The following is an 18,635-nucleotide window of genomic DNA, read 5'->3' as shown; positions in this document are numbered from 1 at the left end:
CACTACTACTAATGTTCTGCATGTCAGCTGCTACCACTACTACTAATGTTCTGATAATGTTCTGCATGTCAGCTGCTACCACTACTACTAATGTTCTGATAATGTTCTGCATGTCAGCTGCGACCACTACTACTGATGTTCTGCATGTTATCTGCTACCACTACTACTAATGTTCTGATAATGGTCTGCGTGTCAGCTGCTACCACTACTACTAATGTTCAACATGTCAGCTGCTACCACTACTACTAATGTTCTGATAATGTTCTGCATGTCACCTGCTACCACTACTAGTAATGTTCAACATGTCAGCTGCTACCACTACTACTAATGTTCTGATAATGTTCTACATGTCATCTGCTACCACTACTGCTAATGCTCTACATGTCAGCTGCTACCACTACTACTAATGTTCAACATGTCATCTGCTACCACTACTACTAATGTTCTGATAATGTTCTACATGTCAGCTGCTACCACTACTACTAATGTTCTGCATGTCAGCTGCTACCACTACTACTAATGTTCTGCATGTCAGCTGCTACCGCTACTACTAATGTTCTGCATGTCAGCTTTTACCACTACTACTAATGTTCTGGTAATGTTCTGCATGTCAGCTGCTACCACTACTACTAATGTTCTGATCATGTTCTGCATGTCAGCTGCTACCACTACTACTAATGTTCTGATAATGTTCTGCATTTCAGCTGCTACCAATACTACTAATGTTCTGATAATGTTCTGCATGTCAGCTGCTACCACTACTACTAATGTTCTGCATGTCAGCTGCTACCACTACTACTAATGTTCAACATGTCAGCTGCTACCACTACTACTAATGTTCTGATAATGTTCTACATGTCAGCTGCTACCACTACTACTAATGTTCAACATGTCAGCTGCTACCACTACTACTAATGTTCTGATAATGTTCTGCGTGTCAGGTGCTACCACTACTACTGATGTTCTGCATGTCAGCTGCTACCAGTACTACTAATGTTCTGATAATGTTCTGCATGTCAGGTGCTACCACTACAACTAATGTTCTGATAATGTTCTGCGTGTCAGCTGCTACCAATACTACTAATGTTCTGATAATGTTCTGCATGTCAGCTGCTACCACTACTACTAATGTTTTGATAATGTTCTGCATGTCAACTGCTACCACGACTACTAATGTTCTGATAATGTTCTACATGTCAGCTGCTACCACTACTACTAATGTTCAACATGTCAGCTGCTACCACTACTACTAATGTTCTGATAATGTTCTGCATGTCAGCTGCTACCACTACTACTAATGTTCTGATAATGTTCTGCATGTCAGTTGCTGCCACTACAACTAATTATCTGATAATGTTCTGCGTGTCAGCTGCTACCACTACTACTAATGTTCTGATAATGTTCTGCGTGTCAGCTGCTACCAGTACTACTAATGTTCTGATAATGTTCTGCATGTCAGCTGCTACCACTACTAATGTTCTGCATGTCAGCTGCTATCAGTACTACTAATGTTCTACATGTCAGCTGCTACCACTACTACTAATGCTCTACATGTCAGCTGCTACCGCTACTACTAATGTTCTGATAATGTTCTGCATGTCAGCTGCTACCACTACTACTAATGTTCTGATAATGTTCTGCATGTCAGCTGCTACCACTACTACTAATGTTCTGCATGTCAGCTGCTACCGCTACTACTAATGTTCTGCATGTCAGCTGCTACCACTACTACTAATGTTCTGCATGTCATCTGCTACCACTACTACTAATGTTCTGATAATGTTCTGCATGTCAGCTGCTACCACTACTACTAATGTTCTGATAATGTTCTGCATGTCAGCTGCGACCACTACTACTGATGTTCTGCATGTCAGCTGCTACCACTACTACTAATGTTCTGATAATGGTCTGCGTGTCAGCTGCTACCACTACTACTAATGTTCAACATGTCAGCTGCTACCACTACTACTAATGTTCTGATAATGTTCTGCATGTCACCTGCTACCACTACTAGTAATGTTCAACATGTCAGCTGCTACCACTACTACTAATGTTCTGATAATGTTCTGCATGTCACCTGCTACCACTACTAGTAATGTTCAACATGTCAGCTGCTACCACTACTACTAATGTTCTGATAATGTTCTACATGTCATCTGCTACCACTACTGCTAATGCTCTACATGTCAGCTGCTACCACTACTACTAATGTTCAACATGTCATCTGCTACCACTACTACTAATGTTCTGATAATGTTCTACATGTCAGCTGCTACCACTACTACTAATGTTCTGCATGTCAGCTGCTACCACTACTACTAATGTTCTGCATGTCAGCTGCTACCGCTACTACTAATGTTCTGCATGTCAGCTTTTACCACTACTACTAATGTTCTGGTAATGTTCTGCATGTCAGCTGCTACCACTACTACTAATGTTCTGATCATGTTCTGCATGTCAGCTGCTACCACTACTACTAATGTTCTGATAATGTTCTGCATTTCAGCTGCTACCAATACTACTAATGTTCTGATAATGTTCTGCATGTCAGCTGCTACCACTACTACTAATGTTCTGCATGTCAGCTGCTACCACTACTACTAATGTTCAACATGTCAGCTGCTACCACTACTACTAATGTTCTGATAATGTTCTGCGTGTCAGGTGCTACCACTACTACTGATGTTCTGCATGTCAGCTGCTACCAGTACTACTAATGTTCTGATAATGTTCTGCATGTCAGCTGCTACCACTACTACTAATGTTCAACATGTCAGCTGCTACCACTACTACTAATGTTCTACATGTCAGCTGCTACCACTACTACTAATGTTCAACATGTCAGCTGCTACCACGACTACTAATGTTCTGATAATGTTCTACATGTCATCTGCCACCACTACTGCTAATGCTCTACATGTCAGCTGCTACCACTACTACTAATGTTCAACATGTCATCTGCTACCACTACTACTAATGTTCTGATAATGTTCTACATGTCAGCTGCTACCACTACTACTAATGTTCTGCATGTCAGCTGCTACCACTACTACTAATGTTCTGCATGTCAGCTGCTACCGCTACTACTAATGTTCTGCATGTCAGCTTTTACCACTACTACTAATGTTCTGATAATGTTCTGCATGTCAGCTGCTACCACTACTACTAATGTTCTGATCATGTTCTGCATGTCAGCTGCTACCACTACTACTAATGTTCTGATAATGTTCTGCATTTCAGCTGCTACCAATACTACTAATGTTCTGATAATGTTCTGCATGTCAGCTGCTACCACTACTACTAATGTTCTGCATGTCAGCTGCTACCACTACTACTAATGTTCAACATGTCAGCTGCTACCACTACTACTAATGTTCTGATAATGTTCTACATGTCAGCTGCTACCACTACTACTAATGTTCAACATGTCAGCTGCTACCACTACTACTAATGTTCTGATAATGTTCTGCGTGTCAGGTGCTACCACTACTACTGATGTTCTGCATGTCAGCTGCTACCAGTACTACTAATGTTCTGATAATGTTCTGCATGTCAGGTGCTACCACTACAACTAATGTTCTGATAATGTTCTGCGTGTCAGCTGCTACCAATACTACTAATGTTCTGATAATGTTCTGCATGTCAGCTGCTACCACTACTACTAATGTTTTGATAATGTTCTGCATGTCAACTGCTACCACGACTACTAATGTTCTGATAATGTTCTACATGTCAGCTGCTACCACTACTACTAATGTTCAACATGTCAGCTGCTACCACTACTACTAATGTTCTGATAATGTTCTGCATGTCAGCTGCTACCACTACTACTAATGTTCTGATAATGTTCTGCATGTCAGTTGCTGCCACTACAACTAATTATCTGATAATGTTCTGCGTGTCAGCTGCTACCACTACTACTAATGTTCTGATAATGTTCTGCGTGTCAGCTGCTACCACTACTACTAATGTTCTGATAATGTTCTGCATGTCAGCTGCTACCACTACTACTAATGTTCTGCATGTCAGCTGCTATCAGTACTACTAATGTTCTACATGTCAGCTGCTACCACTACTACTAATGCTCTACATGTCAGCTGCTACCGCTACTACTAATGTTCTGATAATGTTCTGCATGTCAGCTGCTACCACTACTACTAATGTTCTGATAATGTTCTGCATGTCAGCTGCTACCACTACTACTAATGTTCTGCATGTCAGCTGCTACCGCTACTACTAATGTTCTGCATGTCAGCTGCTACCACTACTACTAATGTTCTGCATGTCAGCTGCTACCACTACTACTAATGTTCTGATAATGTTCTGCATGTCAGCTGCTACCACTACTACTAATGTTCTGATAATGTTCTGCATGTCAGCTGCGACCACTACTACTGATGTTCTGCATGTCAGCTGCTACCACTACTACTAATGTTCTGATAATGGTCTGCGTGTCAGCTGCTACCACTACTACTAATGTTCAACATGTCAGCTGCTACCACTACTACTAATGTTCTGATAATGTTCTGCATGTCACCTGCTACCACTACTAGTAATGTTCAACATGTCAGCTGCTACCACTACTACTAATGTTCTGATAATGTTCTACATGTCATCTGCTACCACTACTGCTAATGCTCTACATGTCAGCTGCTACCACTACTACTAATGTTCAACATGTCATCTGCTACCACTACTACTAATGTTCTGATAATGTTCTACATGTCAGCTGCTACCACTACTACTAATGTTCTGCATGTCAGCTGCTACCACTACTACTAATGTTCTGCATGTCAGCTGCTACCGCTACTACTAATGTTCTGCATGTCAGCTTTTACCACTACTACTAATGTTCTGGTAATGTTCTGCATGTCAGCTGCTACCACTACTACTAATGTTCTGATCATGTTCTGCATGTCAGCTGCTACCACTACTACTAATGTTCTGATAATGTTCTGCATTTCAGCTGCTACCAATACTACTAATGTTCTGATAATGTTCTGCATGTCAGCTGCTACCACTACTACTAATGTTCTGCATGTCAGCTGCTACCACTACTACTAATGTTCAACATGTCAGCTGCTACCACTACTACTAATGTTCTGATAATGTTCTGCGTGTCAGGTGCTACCACTACTACTGATGTTCTGCATGTCAGCTGCTACCAGTACTACTAATGTTCTGATAATGTTCTGCATGTCAGCTGCTACCACTACTACTAATGTTCAACATGTCAGCTGCTACCACTACTACTAATGTTCTACATGTCAGCTGCTACCACTACTACTAATGTTCAACATGTCAGCTGCTACCACGACTACTAATGTTCTGATAATGTTCTACATGTCATCTGCCACCACTACTGCTAATGCTCTACATGTCAGCTGCTACCACTACTACTAATGTTCAACATGTCATCTGCTACCACTACTACTAATGTTCTGATAATGTTCTACATGTCAGCTGCTACCACTACTACTAATGTTCTGCATGTCAGCTGCTACCACTACTACTAATGTTCTGCATGTCAGCTGCTACCGCTACTACTAATGTTCTGCATGTCAGCTTTTACCACTACTACTAATGTTCTGATAATGTTCTGCATGTCAGCTGCTACCACTACTACTAATGTTCTGATCATGTTCTGCATGTCAGCTGCTACCACTACTACTAATGTTCTGATAATGTTCTGCATTTCAGCTGCTACCAATACTACTAATGTTCTGATAATGTTCTGCATGTCAGCTGCTACCACTACTACTAATGTTCTGCATGTCAGCTGCTACCACTACTACTAATGTTCAACATGTCAGCTGCTACCACTACTACTAATGTTCTGATAATGTTCTACATGTCAGCTGCTACCACTACTACTAATGTTCAACATGTCAGCTGCTACCACTACTACTAATGTTCTGATAATGTTCTGCGTGTCAGGTGCTACCACTACTACTGATGTTCTGCATGTCAGCTGCTACCAGTACTACTAATGTTCTGATAATGTTCTGCATGTCAGGTGCTACCACTACAACTAATGTTCTGATAATGTTCTGCGTGTCAGCTGCTACCAATACTACTAATGTTCTGATAATGTTCTGCATGTCAGCTGCTACCACTACTACTAATGTTTTGATAATGTTCTGCATGTCAACTGCTACCACGACTACTAATGTTCTGATAATGTTCTACATGTCAGCTGCTACCACTACTACTAATGTTCAACATGTCAGCTGCTACCACTACTACTAATGTTCTGATAATGTTCTGCATGTCAGCTGCTACCACTACTACTAATGTTCTGATAATGTTCTGCATGTCAGTTGCTGCCACTACAACTAATTATCTGATAATGTTCTGCGTGTCAGCTGCTACCACTACTACTAATGTTCTGATAATGTTCTGCGTGTCAGCTGCTACCACTACTACTAATGTTCTGATAATGTTCTGCATGTCAGCTGCTACCACTACTACTAATGTTCTGCATGTCAGCTGCTATCAGTACTACTAATGTTCTACATGTCAGCTGCTACCACTACTACTAATGCTCTACATGTCAGCTGCTACCGCTACTACTAATGTTCTGATAATGTTCTGCATGTCAGCTGCTACCACTACTACTAATGTTCTGATAATGTTCTGCATGTCAGCTGCTACCACTACTACTAATGTTCTGCATGTCAGCTGCTACCGCTACTACTAATGTTCTGCATGTCAGCTGCTACCACTACTACTAATGTTCTGCATGTCAGCTGCTACCACTACTACTAATGTTCTGATAATGTTCTGCATGTCAGCTGCTACCACTACTACTAATGTTCTGATAATGTTCTGCATGTCAGCTGCGACCACTACTACTGATGTTCTGCATGTCAGCTGCTACCACTACTACTAATGTTCTGATAATGGTCTGCGTCTCAGCTGCTACCACTACTACTAATGTTCAACATGTCAGCTGCTACCACTACTACTAATGTTCTGATAATGTTCTGCATGTCACCTGCTACCACTACTAGTAATGTTCAACATGTCAGCTGCTACCACTACTACTAATGTTCTGATAATGTTCTGCATGTCACCTGCTACCACTACTAGTAATGTTCAACATGTCAGCTGCTACCACTACTACTAATGTTCTGATAATGTTCTACATGTCATCTGCTACCACTACTGCTAATGCTCTACATGTCAGCTGCTACCACTACTACTAATGTTCAACATGTCATCTGCTACCACTACTACTAATGTTCTGATAATGTTCTACATGTCAGCTGCTACCACTACTACTAATGTTCTGCATGTCAGCTGCTACCACTACTACTAATGTTCTGCATGTCAGCTGCTACCGCTACTACTAATGTTCTGCATGTCAGCTTTTACCACTACTACTAATGTTCTGGTAATGTTCTGCATGTCAGCTGCTACCACTACTACTAATGTTCTGATCATGTTCTGCATGTCAGCTGCTACCACTACTACTAATGTTCTGATAATGTTCTGCATTTCAGCTGCTACCAATACTACTAATGTTCTGATAATGTTCTGCATGTCAGCTGCTACCACTACTACTAATGTTCTGCATGTCAGCTGCTACCACTACTACTAATGTTCTGATAATGTTCTACATGTCAGCTGCTACCACTACTACTAATGTTCAACATGTCAGCTGCTACCACTACTACTAATGTTCTGATAATGTTCTGCGTGTCAGGTGCTACCACTACTACTGATGTTCTGCATGTCAGCTGCTACCAGTACTACTAATGTTCTGATAATGTTCTGCATGTCAGGTGCTACCACTACAACTAATGTTCTGATAATGTTCTGCGTGTCAGCTGCTACCAATACTACTAATGTTCTGATAATGTTCTGCATGTCAGCTGCTACCACTACTACTAATGTTCAACATGTCAGCTGCTACCACTACTACTAATGTTCTACATGTCAGCTGCTACCACTACTACTAATGTTCAACATGTCAGCTGCTACCACGACTACTAATGTTCTGGTAATGTTCTGCATGTCAGCTGCTACCACTACTACTAATGTTCTGATAATGTTCTGCATGTCAGCTGCTACCAATACTGCTAATGTTCTGCTAATGTTCTGCATGTCAGCTGCTACCACTACTACTAATGTACTGATAATGTTCTACATGTCAGCTGCTACCACTACTACTAATGTTCAACATGTCAGCTGCTACCACTACTACTAATGTTTTGATAATGTTCTGCATGTCAACTGCTACCACGACTACTAATGTTCTGATAATGTTCTACATGTCAGCTGCTACCACTACTACTAATGTTCAACATGTCAGCTGCTACCACTACTACTAATGTTCTGATAATGTTCTGCATGTCAGCTGCTACCACTACTACTAATGTTCTGATAATGTTCTGCATGTCAGTTGCTGCCACTACAACTAATTATCTGATAATGTTCTGCGTCTCAGCTGCTACCACTACTACTAATGTTCTGATAATGTTCTGCGTGTCAGCTGCTACCACTACTACTAATGTTCTGATAATGTTCTGCATGTCAGCTGCTACCACTACTACTAATGTTCTGCATGTCAGCTGCTATCAGTACTACTAATGTTCTACATGTCAGCTGCTACCACTACTACTAATGCTCTACATGTCAGCTGCTACCGCTACTACTAATGTTCTGATAATGTTCTGCATGTCAGCTGCTACCACTACTACTAATGTTCTGATAATGTTCTGCATGTCAGCTGCTACCACTACTACTAATGTTCTGCATGTCAGCTGCTACCGCTACTACTAATGTTCTGCATGTCAGCTGCTACCACTACTACTAATGTTCTGCATGTCAGCTGCTACCACTACTACTAATGTTCTGATAATGTTCTGCATGTCAGCTGCTACCACTACTACTAATGTTCTGATAATGTTCTGCATGTCAGCTGCGACCACTACTACTGATGTTCTGCATGTCAGCTGCTACCACTACTACTAATGTTCTGATAATGGTCTGCGTGTCAGCTGCTACCACTACTACTAATGTTCAACATGTCAGCTGCTACCACTACTACTAATGTTCTGATAATGTTCTGCATGTCACCTGCTACCACTACTAGTAATGTTCAACATGTCAGCTGCTACCACTACTACTAATGTTCTGATAATGTTCTGCATGTCACCTGCTACCACTACTACTAATGTTCTGATAATGTTCTACATGTCATCTGCTACCACTACTGCTAATGCTCTACATGTCAGCTGCTACCACTACTACTAATGTTCAACATGTCATCTGCTACCACTACTACTAATGTTCTGATAATGTTCTACATGTCAGCTGCTACCACTACTACTAATGTTCTGCATGTCAGCTGCTACCACTACTACTAATGTTCTGCATGTCAGCTGCTACCGCTACTACTAATGTTCTGCATGTCAGCTTTTACCACTACTACTAATGTTCTGGTAATGTTCTGCATGTCAGCTGCTACCACTACTACTAATGTTCTGATCATGTTCTGCATGTCAGCTGCTACCACTACTACTAATGTTCTGATAATGTTCTGCATTTCAGCTGCTACCAATACTACTAATGTTCTGATAATGTTCTGCATGTCAGCTGCTACCACTACTACTAATGTTCTGCATGTCAGCTGCTACCACTACTACTAATGTTCAACATGTCAGCTGCTACCACTACTACTAATGTTCTGATAATGTTCTACATGTCAGCTGCTACCACTACTACTAATGTTCAACATGTCAGCTGCTACCACTACTACTAATGTTCTGATAATGTTCTGCATGTCATCTGCTACCACTATTACTAATGTTCTGATAATGTTCTGCATGTCAGTTGCTGCCACTACAACTAATGTTCTGATAATGTTCTGCGTGTCAGCTGCAACCACTACTACTAATGTTCTGATAATGTTCTGCGTGTCAGGTGCTACCACTACTACTGATGTTCTGCATGTCAGCTGCTACCAGTACTACTAATGTTCTGATAATGTTCTGCATGTCAGGTGCTACCACTACTACTAATGTTCTGATAATGTTCTGCGTGTCAGCTGCTACCAATACTACTAATGTTCTGATAATGTTCTGCATGTCAGCTGCTACCACTACTACTAATGTTCAACATGTCAGCTGCTACCACTACTACTAATGTTTTGATAATGTTCTGCATGTCAGCTGCTACCACTACTACTAATGTTCTGATAATGTTCTGCATGTCAGCTGCTACCAATACTGCTAATGTTCTGCTAATGTTCTGCATGTCAGCTGCTACCACTACTACTAATGTTCTGATAATGTTCTATATGTCAGCTGCTACCACTACTAGTAATGTTCAACATGTCAGCTGCTACCACTACTACTAATGTGTTGATAATGTTCTGCATGTCAGCTGCTACCACTACTACTAATGTTCTGATAATGTTCTGCATGTCAGCTGCTACCACTACTACTAATGTTCTGATAATGTTCTGCATGTCATCTGCTACCACTACTACTAATGTTCTGCATGTCAGCTGCTATCAGTACTACTAATGTTCTGCATGTCACCTGCTACCACTACTAGTAATGTTCAACATGTCAGCTGCTACCACTACTACTAATGTTCTGATAATGTTCTGCATGTCACCTGCTACCACTACTACTAATGTTCTGATAATGTTCTACATGTCATCTGCTACCACTACTGCTAATGCTCTACATGTCAGCTGCTACCACTACTACTAATGTTCAACATGTCATCTGCTACCACTACTACTAATGTTCTGATAATGTTCTGCATGTCAGCTGCTACCACTACTACTAATGTTCTGCATGTCAGCTGCTACCACTACTACTAATGTTCTGCATGTCAGCTGCTACCGCTACTACTAATGTTCTGCATGTCAGCTTTTACCACTACTACTAATGTTCTGGTAATGTTCTGCATGTCAGCTGCTACCACTACTACTAATGTTCTGATAATGTTCTGCATGTCAGCTGCAACCACTTCTACTAATGTTCTGCATGTCAGCTGCTACCAGTACTACTAATGTTCTGATAATGTTCTGCGTGTCAGCTGCTACCACGACTACTAATATTCTGATAATGTTCTGCATGTCAGCTGCTACCACGACTACTAATGTTCCGATAATGTTCTGCGTGTCAGCTGCTACCAGTACTACTAATGTTCTGCATATCAGCTGCTACCGCTACTACTAATATTCTGATAATGTTCTGCCTGTCAGCTGCTACCACTACAACTAATGTTATGATAATGTTCTACATGTCTGCTGCTACCACTACTACTAATGTTCTGATAATGTTCTGCATGTCAGCTGCGACCACTTCTACTAATGTTCTGCATGTCAGGTGCTACCACTACTACTAATGTTCTGATAATGTTCTGCATGTCAGCTGCTACCACTACTACTAATGTTCTCATAATGTTCTGCGTGTCAGCTGCTACCACTACTACTAATGCTCTACATGTCAGCTGCTACCACTACTACTAATGTTCAACATGTCAGCTGCTACCACTACTAGTAATGTTCTGATAATGTTCTGCATGTCACCTGCTACCACTACTACTAATGTTCAACATGTCAGCTGCTACCACTACTACTAATGTTCTGATAATGTTCTGCATGTCACCTGCTACCACTACTACTAATGTTCTGCTAATGTTCTGCATGTCAGCTGCTACCACTACTACTAATGTTCTGCATGTCAGCTGCTACCGCTACTACTAATGTTCTGCATGTCAGCTGTTACCACTACTACTAATGTTCTGATAATGTTCTGCATGTCAGCTGCTACCACTTCTACTAATGTTCTGCATGTCACCTGCTACCACTACTACTAATGTTCTGATAATTTTCTGCATGTCAGCTGCTACCACTTCTACTAATGTTCTGATAATGTTCTATATGTCAGGTGCTACCACTACTACTAATGTTCTTGTAATGGTCTGCGTGTCAGCTGCTACCACTACTACTAATGTTCTGATAATGTTCTGCATGTCAGCTGCTACCACTACTACTAATGTTCTGATAATGTTCTGCATGTCAGCTGCTACCACTACTACTAATGTTCTGATAATGTTCTGCGTGTCAGCTGCTAATTATAATGTTCTGATAATGTTCTGCATATCAGGTGCTACCACTACTACTAATGTTCTGATAATGTTCTGCATGTCAGCTGCTACCACTACTACTAATGTTCTGCATGTGAGCTGCTACCACTACTACTAATGTTCTGATAATGTTCTGTATGTCAGCTGCTACCACGACTACTAATGTTCTGATAATGTTATGCGTGTCAGCTGCTACCACTACTACTAATGTTCTGATAATGTTCTGCATGTCAGCTGCTACCACTACTAAGAATGTTCTGATAATGTTCTGCATGCCAGCTGCTACCACTACAACTAATGTTCTGATAATGTTCTGCATGTCAACTGCTACCACGACTACTAATGTTCCGATAATATTCTGTGTGTCAGCTGCTACCACTACTACTAATGCTCTACATGCCAGCTGCTACCACTACTACTAATGTTCAACATGTCAGCTGCTACCACTACTACTAATGTTCAACATGTCAGCTGCTACCACTACTACTAATGCTCTACATGTCAGCTGCTACCACTACTACTAATGTTCAACATGTCAGCTGCTACCACTACTACTAATGTTCTGATAATGTTCTGCATGTCAGCTGCTACCACTACTACTAATGTTCTGCATGTCAGCTGCTACCGCTACTACTAATGTTCTGCATGTCAGCTGCTACCACTACTACTAATGTTCTGATAATGTTCTGCATGTCAGCTGCGACCACTTCTACTAATGTTCTGCATGTCAGGTGCTACCACTACTACTACTGTTCTGATAATGTTCTGCGTGTCAGCTGCTAATACTAATGTTCTGATAATGTTCTGCATGTCAGCTGCTACCACTACTACTAATGTTCTGATAATGTTATGCGTGTCAGCTGCTACCACTACTACTAATGTTCTGATAATGTTCTGCATGTCAGCTGCTACCACTACAACTAATGTTCTGATAATGTTCTGCATGTCAGCTGCTACCACTACTACTAATGTTCTGATTATGTTCTGCTTTTCAGCTGCTACCACTACTTCTAATGTTCTGCATGTCAGCTGCTACCACTACTACTAATGTTCTGATAATGTTATGCGTGTCAGCTGCTACCACTACAACTAATGTTCTGATAATGTTCTGCATGTCAGCTGCTACCACTACTACTAATGTTCTGATTATGTTCTGCTTTTCAGCTGCTACCACTACTTCTAATGTTCTGCATGTCAGCTGCTACCACTACTACTAATGTTCTGATAATGTTATGCGTGTCAGCTGCTACCACTACTACTAATGTTCTGATAATGTTCTGCATGTCAGCTGCTACCACTACTTCTAATGTTATGCGTGTCAGCTGCTACCACTACTACTAATGTTCTGCATGTCAGCTGCTACCACTTCTACTAATGTTCTGTATGTCATCTGCTACCACTGCTACTAATGTTCTGATAATGTTCTGCATGTCAGCTGCTACCACTACTTCTAATGTTCTGCATGTCATCTGCTACCACTACAACTAATGTTCTGCATGTCAGCTGCTACCACTACTACTAATGTTCTGCATGTCAGCTGCTACCGCTACTACTAATGTTCTGCATGTCAGCTGCTACCACTACTACTAATGTTCTGATAATGTTCTGCATGTCAGGTGCTACCACTACTACTAATGTTCTGATAATGTTCTGCATGTCAGGTGCTACCACTACTACTAATGTTCTGATAATGTTCTGCGTGTCAGCTGCTAATACTAATGTTCTGATCATGTTCTGCATGTCAGCTGCTACCAGTACTACTAATGTTCTGATAATGTTCTGCATGTCAGCTGCGACCACTTCTACTAATGTTCTGCATGTCAGCTGCTACCACTAATGTTCTGATAATGTTCTGCATGTCAGCTGCTACTACTACAACTAATGTTCTGATAATGTTCTGTATGTCAGCTGCTACCACTACTACTAATGTTCTGATAATGTTCTGTATGTCAGCTGCTACCACTACTACTAATGTTCTGATAATTTTATGCGTGTCAGCTGCTACCACTACTACTAATGTTCTGATAATGTTCTGCATGTCAGCTGCTACCACTACTACTAATGTTCTGATAATGTTATGCGTGTCAGCTGCTACCACTACTACTAATGTTCTGCATGTCAGCTGCTACCACTACTTCTAATGTTCTGCATGTCAGCTGCTACCACTACTACTAATGTTCTGATAATGTTCTGCATGTCACCTGCTACCACTACTAGTAATGTTCAACATGTCAGCTGCTACCACTACTACTAATGTTCTGATTATGTTCTGCTTTTCAGCTGCTACCACTACAACTAATGTTCTGCATGTCATCTGCTACCACTTCTACTAATGTTCTGATAATGTTCTACATGTCAGCTTCTACCACTACTGATAATGTTCTGCATGTCAACTGCTACCACTACTACTAATGTTCTGATAATGTTTTGCGTGTCAGCTGCTACCACTACTACTAATGTTCTGATAATGTTCTGCATGTCAGCTGCTACCACTACTAGGAATGTTCTGATAATGTTCTGCATGTCAGCTGCTACCACTACTACTAATGTTCTGATTATGTTCTGCTTTTCAGCTGCTACCACTACTACTAATGTTCTGCATGTCAGCTGCTACCACTACTACGAATGTTCTGATAATGTGCTGTGTGTCAGCTGCTACCACTACTACTAATGTTCTGATAATGTTCTGCATGTCAGCTGCTACCACTACTACTAATGTTCTGCATGTCAGCTGCTACCACTATTACTAATGTTCTGATAATATTCTACATGTCAGCTGCTACCACTACTACTAATGTTCTAATCATCAGTCTCCCCCTGTGACCCTCAGTCCCTCTAGTCTCCATCATTCTCCCTCTGTGACCCTCAACCCTTCTAGTCTCTATCAGTCACCCTCCCCTGCCCTTAGCCCCCTTTAGCGTCCCTCCCTGGCCCTCAGCCCCTCTAGCCCCTTTTAACGTCCCTCCCTGGCCCTCAGCCCCTCTAGCCCCCTTGATGGCCAGGGAGGGACACTAAGTCTCCATCAGCGTCCCTCCCTGGCCCTCAGCCCCTCTAGTATCGTATTCGTCATCAGCCTGCTCTCTGCTTCTCATGTTTCAACCTCCTTCCCTGGTCCTAACCCTCAGCCCATAGAACTCCCTCCCTGGTCCTAACCCTCGGCCCATAGAACTCCCTCCCTGGTCCTAACCCTCAGCCCATAGAACTCCCTCCCTGGTCCTAACCCTCAGCCCATAGAACTCCCTCCCTGGTCCTAACCCTCAGCCCATAGAACTCCCTCCCTGGTCCTAACCCTCAGCCCATAGAACTCCCTCCCTGGTCCTAACCCTCAGCCCATAGAACTCCCTCCCTGGTCCTAACCCTCAGCCCATAGAACTCCCTCCCTGGTCCTAACCCTCAGCCCATAGAACTCCCTCCCTGGTCCTAACCCTCGGCCCATAGAACTCCCTCCCTGGTCCTAACCCTCGGCCCATAGAACTCCCTCCCTGGTCCTAACCCTCGGCCCATAGAACTCCCTCCCTGGTCCTAACCCTCAGCCCATAGAACTCCCTCCCTGGTCCTAACCCTCAGCCCATAGAACTCCCTCCCTGGTCCTAACCCTCAGCCCATAGAACTCCCTCCCTGGTCCTAACCCTCGGCCCATAGAACTCCCTCCCTGGTCCTAACCCTCAGCCCATAGAACTCCCTCCCTGGTCCTAACCCTCAGCCCATAGAACTCCCTCCCTGGTCCTAACCCTCGGCCCATAGAACTCCCTCCCTGGTCCTAACCCTCAGCCCATAGAACTACCTTGCTGGTCCTAACCCTCAGTCCCACAGCAGGACACTCAGCCTGTGTCTCTAACGGTCACTGTCTCTTTTTTAGGTGGGAGCTGAACGCCATGACCACCAACAGTAACATCAGCAGACCTATCTTCTCCTCTCATGGCTAAACTGACCCAGAACCCCAGGGCTGAACTGACCTCAAAACTACCACAATACCAGAACACCAGGGCTGAACTGACCCAGAGCTGCCACAGTACCAGAACACCAGGGCTGAACTGACCCAGAGCTAGCTGGCTGTCATAGTACCAGAAGATGATCCACCATCTGAGCTGGCCTTTGACACTACTAGAACCTGGCAGAGAACCCTACGGTCTGCCCTTAACCAACTGCACTTAGCTCCAGCAATATCAGGGCTGACTCCACCAGAACCTTAACGCTCTGAAGTCCTGTCAGTAAAACCATGTTTCTGGTTGTCCTAGGTCTGGTTCTCTACCTGCCAGGGCTGTTTGAATCTACTGGACCTGAAGACCTGGAGGCTGTCTGCCTGTCTGTTTTTACAGTAACATTTTGATCTGGTCTGAATTGGAATTTTCTTCTTCCTTGGTTTGTCTATGTATCGCTCTCTCTCTCTCTCTCGCTTCTCTTGTTGTCCTCCCTGGACACTATCAGGAGGGGGTGAATGGTGCATTAGTATCTGGGTTTGTGTTGCTCTCTTTCTCAATGTGAATCACCTTGATCGTTTTACCAGTATTACGACAAGCAGAACATATTCTTCACTCAACACTGATTTCTCTTTCTTGAAAGAGTTGCAGAAGTAAATGCTGACATTTTGACATTTAGTTTTCTCTGCTCCGTACTCTCTCCTGACTGATCAAATGTCTGTGATGATTACCATGTATTTAAAGGGGCACCCCTCCACCATTGGTTTTGTTTAACAGCTCATCAGGGAAGGGACAGAAGTTCTGAACTCCAAATGTCCTGAGTGGATAACTAACCTCTCTTCCCTCTGTGGAGGTGAAATACGTGTCATCCCACTGTACCAGCTGAGAGAATGCCTCTAGAATGCATCCGTCACAGCCACCGTAGAACCCCATACGGCTGTGCTGCTCACTGCTTACAGCTGACTCTAGAAGTTAGAATAAGCTTAACAAAGTTAAAAGTTCCATTCATCTCCTGGTTAGTCTTTAACTGTCACTCGTGCAACAGGTGAAGATTTTGGACCCACCACATGGAGCCTGCCTGTTGAACAAACCTAGAATACAACAATATTACAATATACAATATTCTATATTACTACTAGGGTACTACAGCACTATACTGCTACTAGGATACTATACTACTGGGTACTATAGTAATATACTAAATCTATACTACTAGGGTACTGTAGTACTTTACTACTACTACACTGCTAGGGTACTATAGTACTATACTACTAGGGTGCTATAGTACTATACTACTAGGGTACTATAATACTACTGTGGTATACTGTTACACTAATGGGGTACTATAGTATTATACTACTGGAGTACCCTAGTAGTACAGTAGTAGTGTAGTACTACAGTATCCTAGTAGTAGTATAGAATGATAGTACCCTAGTAGTACAGGGTACTGTAGTAATATACTACTGTACTACTAGGGTACTGTACTACTGTACTACTAGTATACTATACTACTTCAACACTAGGGTACTATCGTACTATACTAGAAACACCTGTCCTACACCTTCCTGGCATTAGCCATCTATTTTAGCCCAGGCAGAAGAACAGCTATTTAATTAACCTCTAGGTGCTTCCCTGCTGATCAACATGCATACCTTCAGCCCCTGCTGATCAACATGCATACCTTCAGCCCTACTGATCAACATGCATACCTTCAGCCCCTGCTGATCAACATGCATACCTTCAGCCCCTACTGATCAACATGCATACCTTCAGCCCTACTGATCAACATGCATACCTTCAGCCCCTGCTGATCAACATGCATACCTTCAGCCCCTGCTGATCAACATGCATACCTTCAGCCCCTGCTGATCAACATGCATACCTTCAGCCCCTGCTGATCAACATGCATACCTTCAGCCCCTGCTGATCAACATGCATACCTTCAGCCCCTGCTGATCAACATGCATACCTTCAGCCCCTGCTGATCAACATGCATACCTTCAGCCCCTGCTGATCAACATGCATACCTTCAGCCCCTGCTGATCAACATGCATACCTTCAGCCCCTGCTGATCAACATGCATACCTTCAGCACTACTGATCAACATGCATACCTTCAGCCCCTACTGATCAACATGCATACCTTCAGCCCCTGCTGATCAACATGCATACCTTCCGCCCCTGCTGATCAACATGCATACCTTCAGCCCTACTGATCAACATGCATACCTTCAGCCCCTACTGATCAACATGCATACCTTCAGCCCCTGCTGATCAACATGCATACCTTCAGCCCCTGCTGATCAACATGCATACCTTCAGCCCCTACTGATCAACATGCAGATCTTCAGCCCCTACTGATCAACATGCATACCTTCAGCCCCTACTGATCAACATGCATACCTTCAGCCCCTGCTGATCAACATGCATACCTTCAGCCCCTACTGATCAACATGCATACCTTCAGCCCCTACTGATCAACATGCAGACCTTCAGCCCCTACTGATCAACATGCATACCTTCAGCCCCTACTGATCAACATGCATACCTTCAGCCCCTGCCCAAAGCCAAGGAGGTGGGATATTGTATTATGTTCCAGTTT

At 42.7% G+C, this 18,635-nt stretch overlaps 1 protein-coding gene across 2 annotated transcripts in view; it reads left to right on the top strand.

Moving 5' to 3' along the window:
- The window catches only part of LOC109884163 (kelch domain-containing protein 3-like), a 128,922-nt gene extending 112,210 nt beyond the window's left edge, over nt 1-16,712 (top strand). For both annotated transcript variants that reach the window (XM_031804605.1, XM_031804606.1), the window contains one exon: nt 15,974-16,712. In XM_031804605.1, coding sequence (XP_031660465.1) covers nt 15,974-16,040 — 67 coding nt within the window. In that variant the 3' untranslated portion in view covers nt 16,041-16,712. The remainder of the gene's footprint in view (nt 1-15,973) is intronic.
- The last annotated feature ends 1,923 nt before the right edge of the window (nt 16,713-18,635 follow it).

The sequence above is a fragment of the Oncorhynchus kisutch genome, linkage group LG25 (assembly GCF_002021735.2).
Source record: "Oncorhynchus kisutch isolate 150728-3 linkage group LG25, Okis_V2, whole genome shotgun sequence".
NCBI classification, from domain to species: Eukaryota; Metazoa; Chordata; class Actinopteri; order Salmoniformes; family Salmonidae; genus Oncorhynchus; species Oncorhynchus kisutch.
Note: the sequence above shows the minus strand (reverse complement) of the source record. Positions and strands in the feature narration are given on the sequence as shown.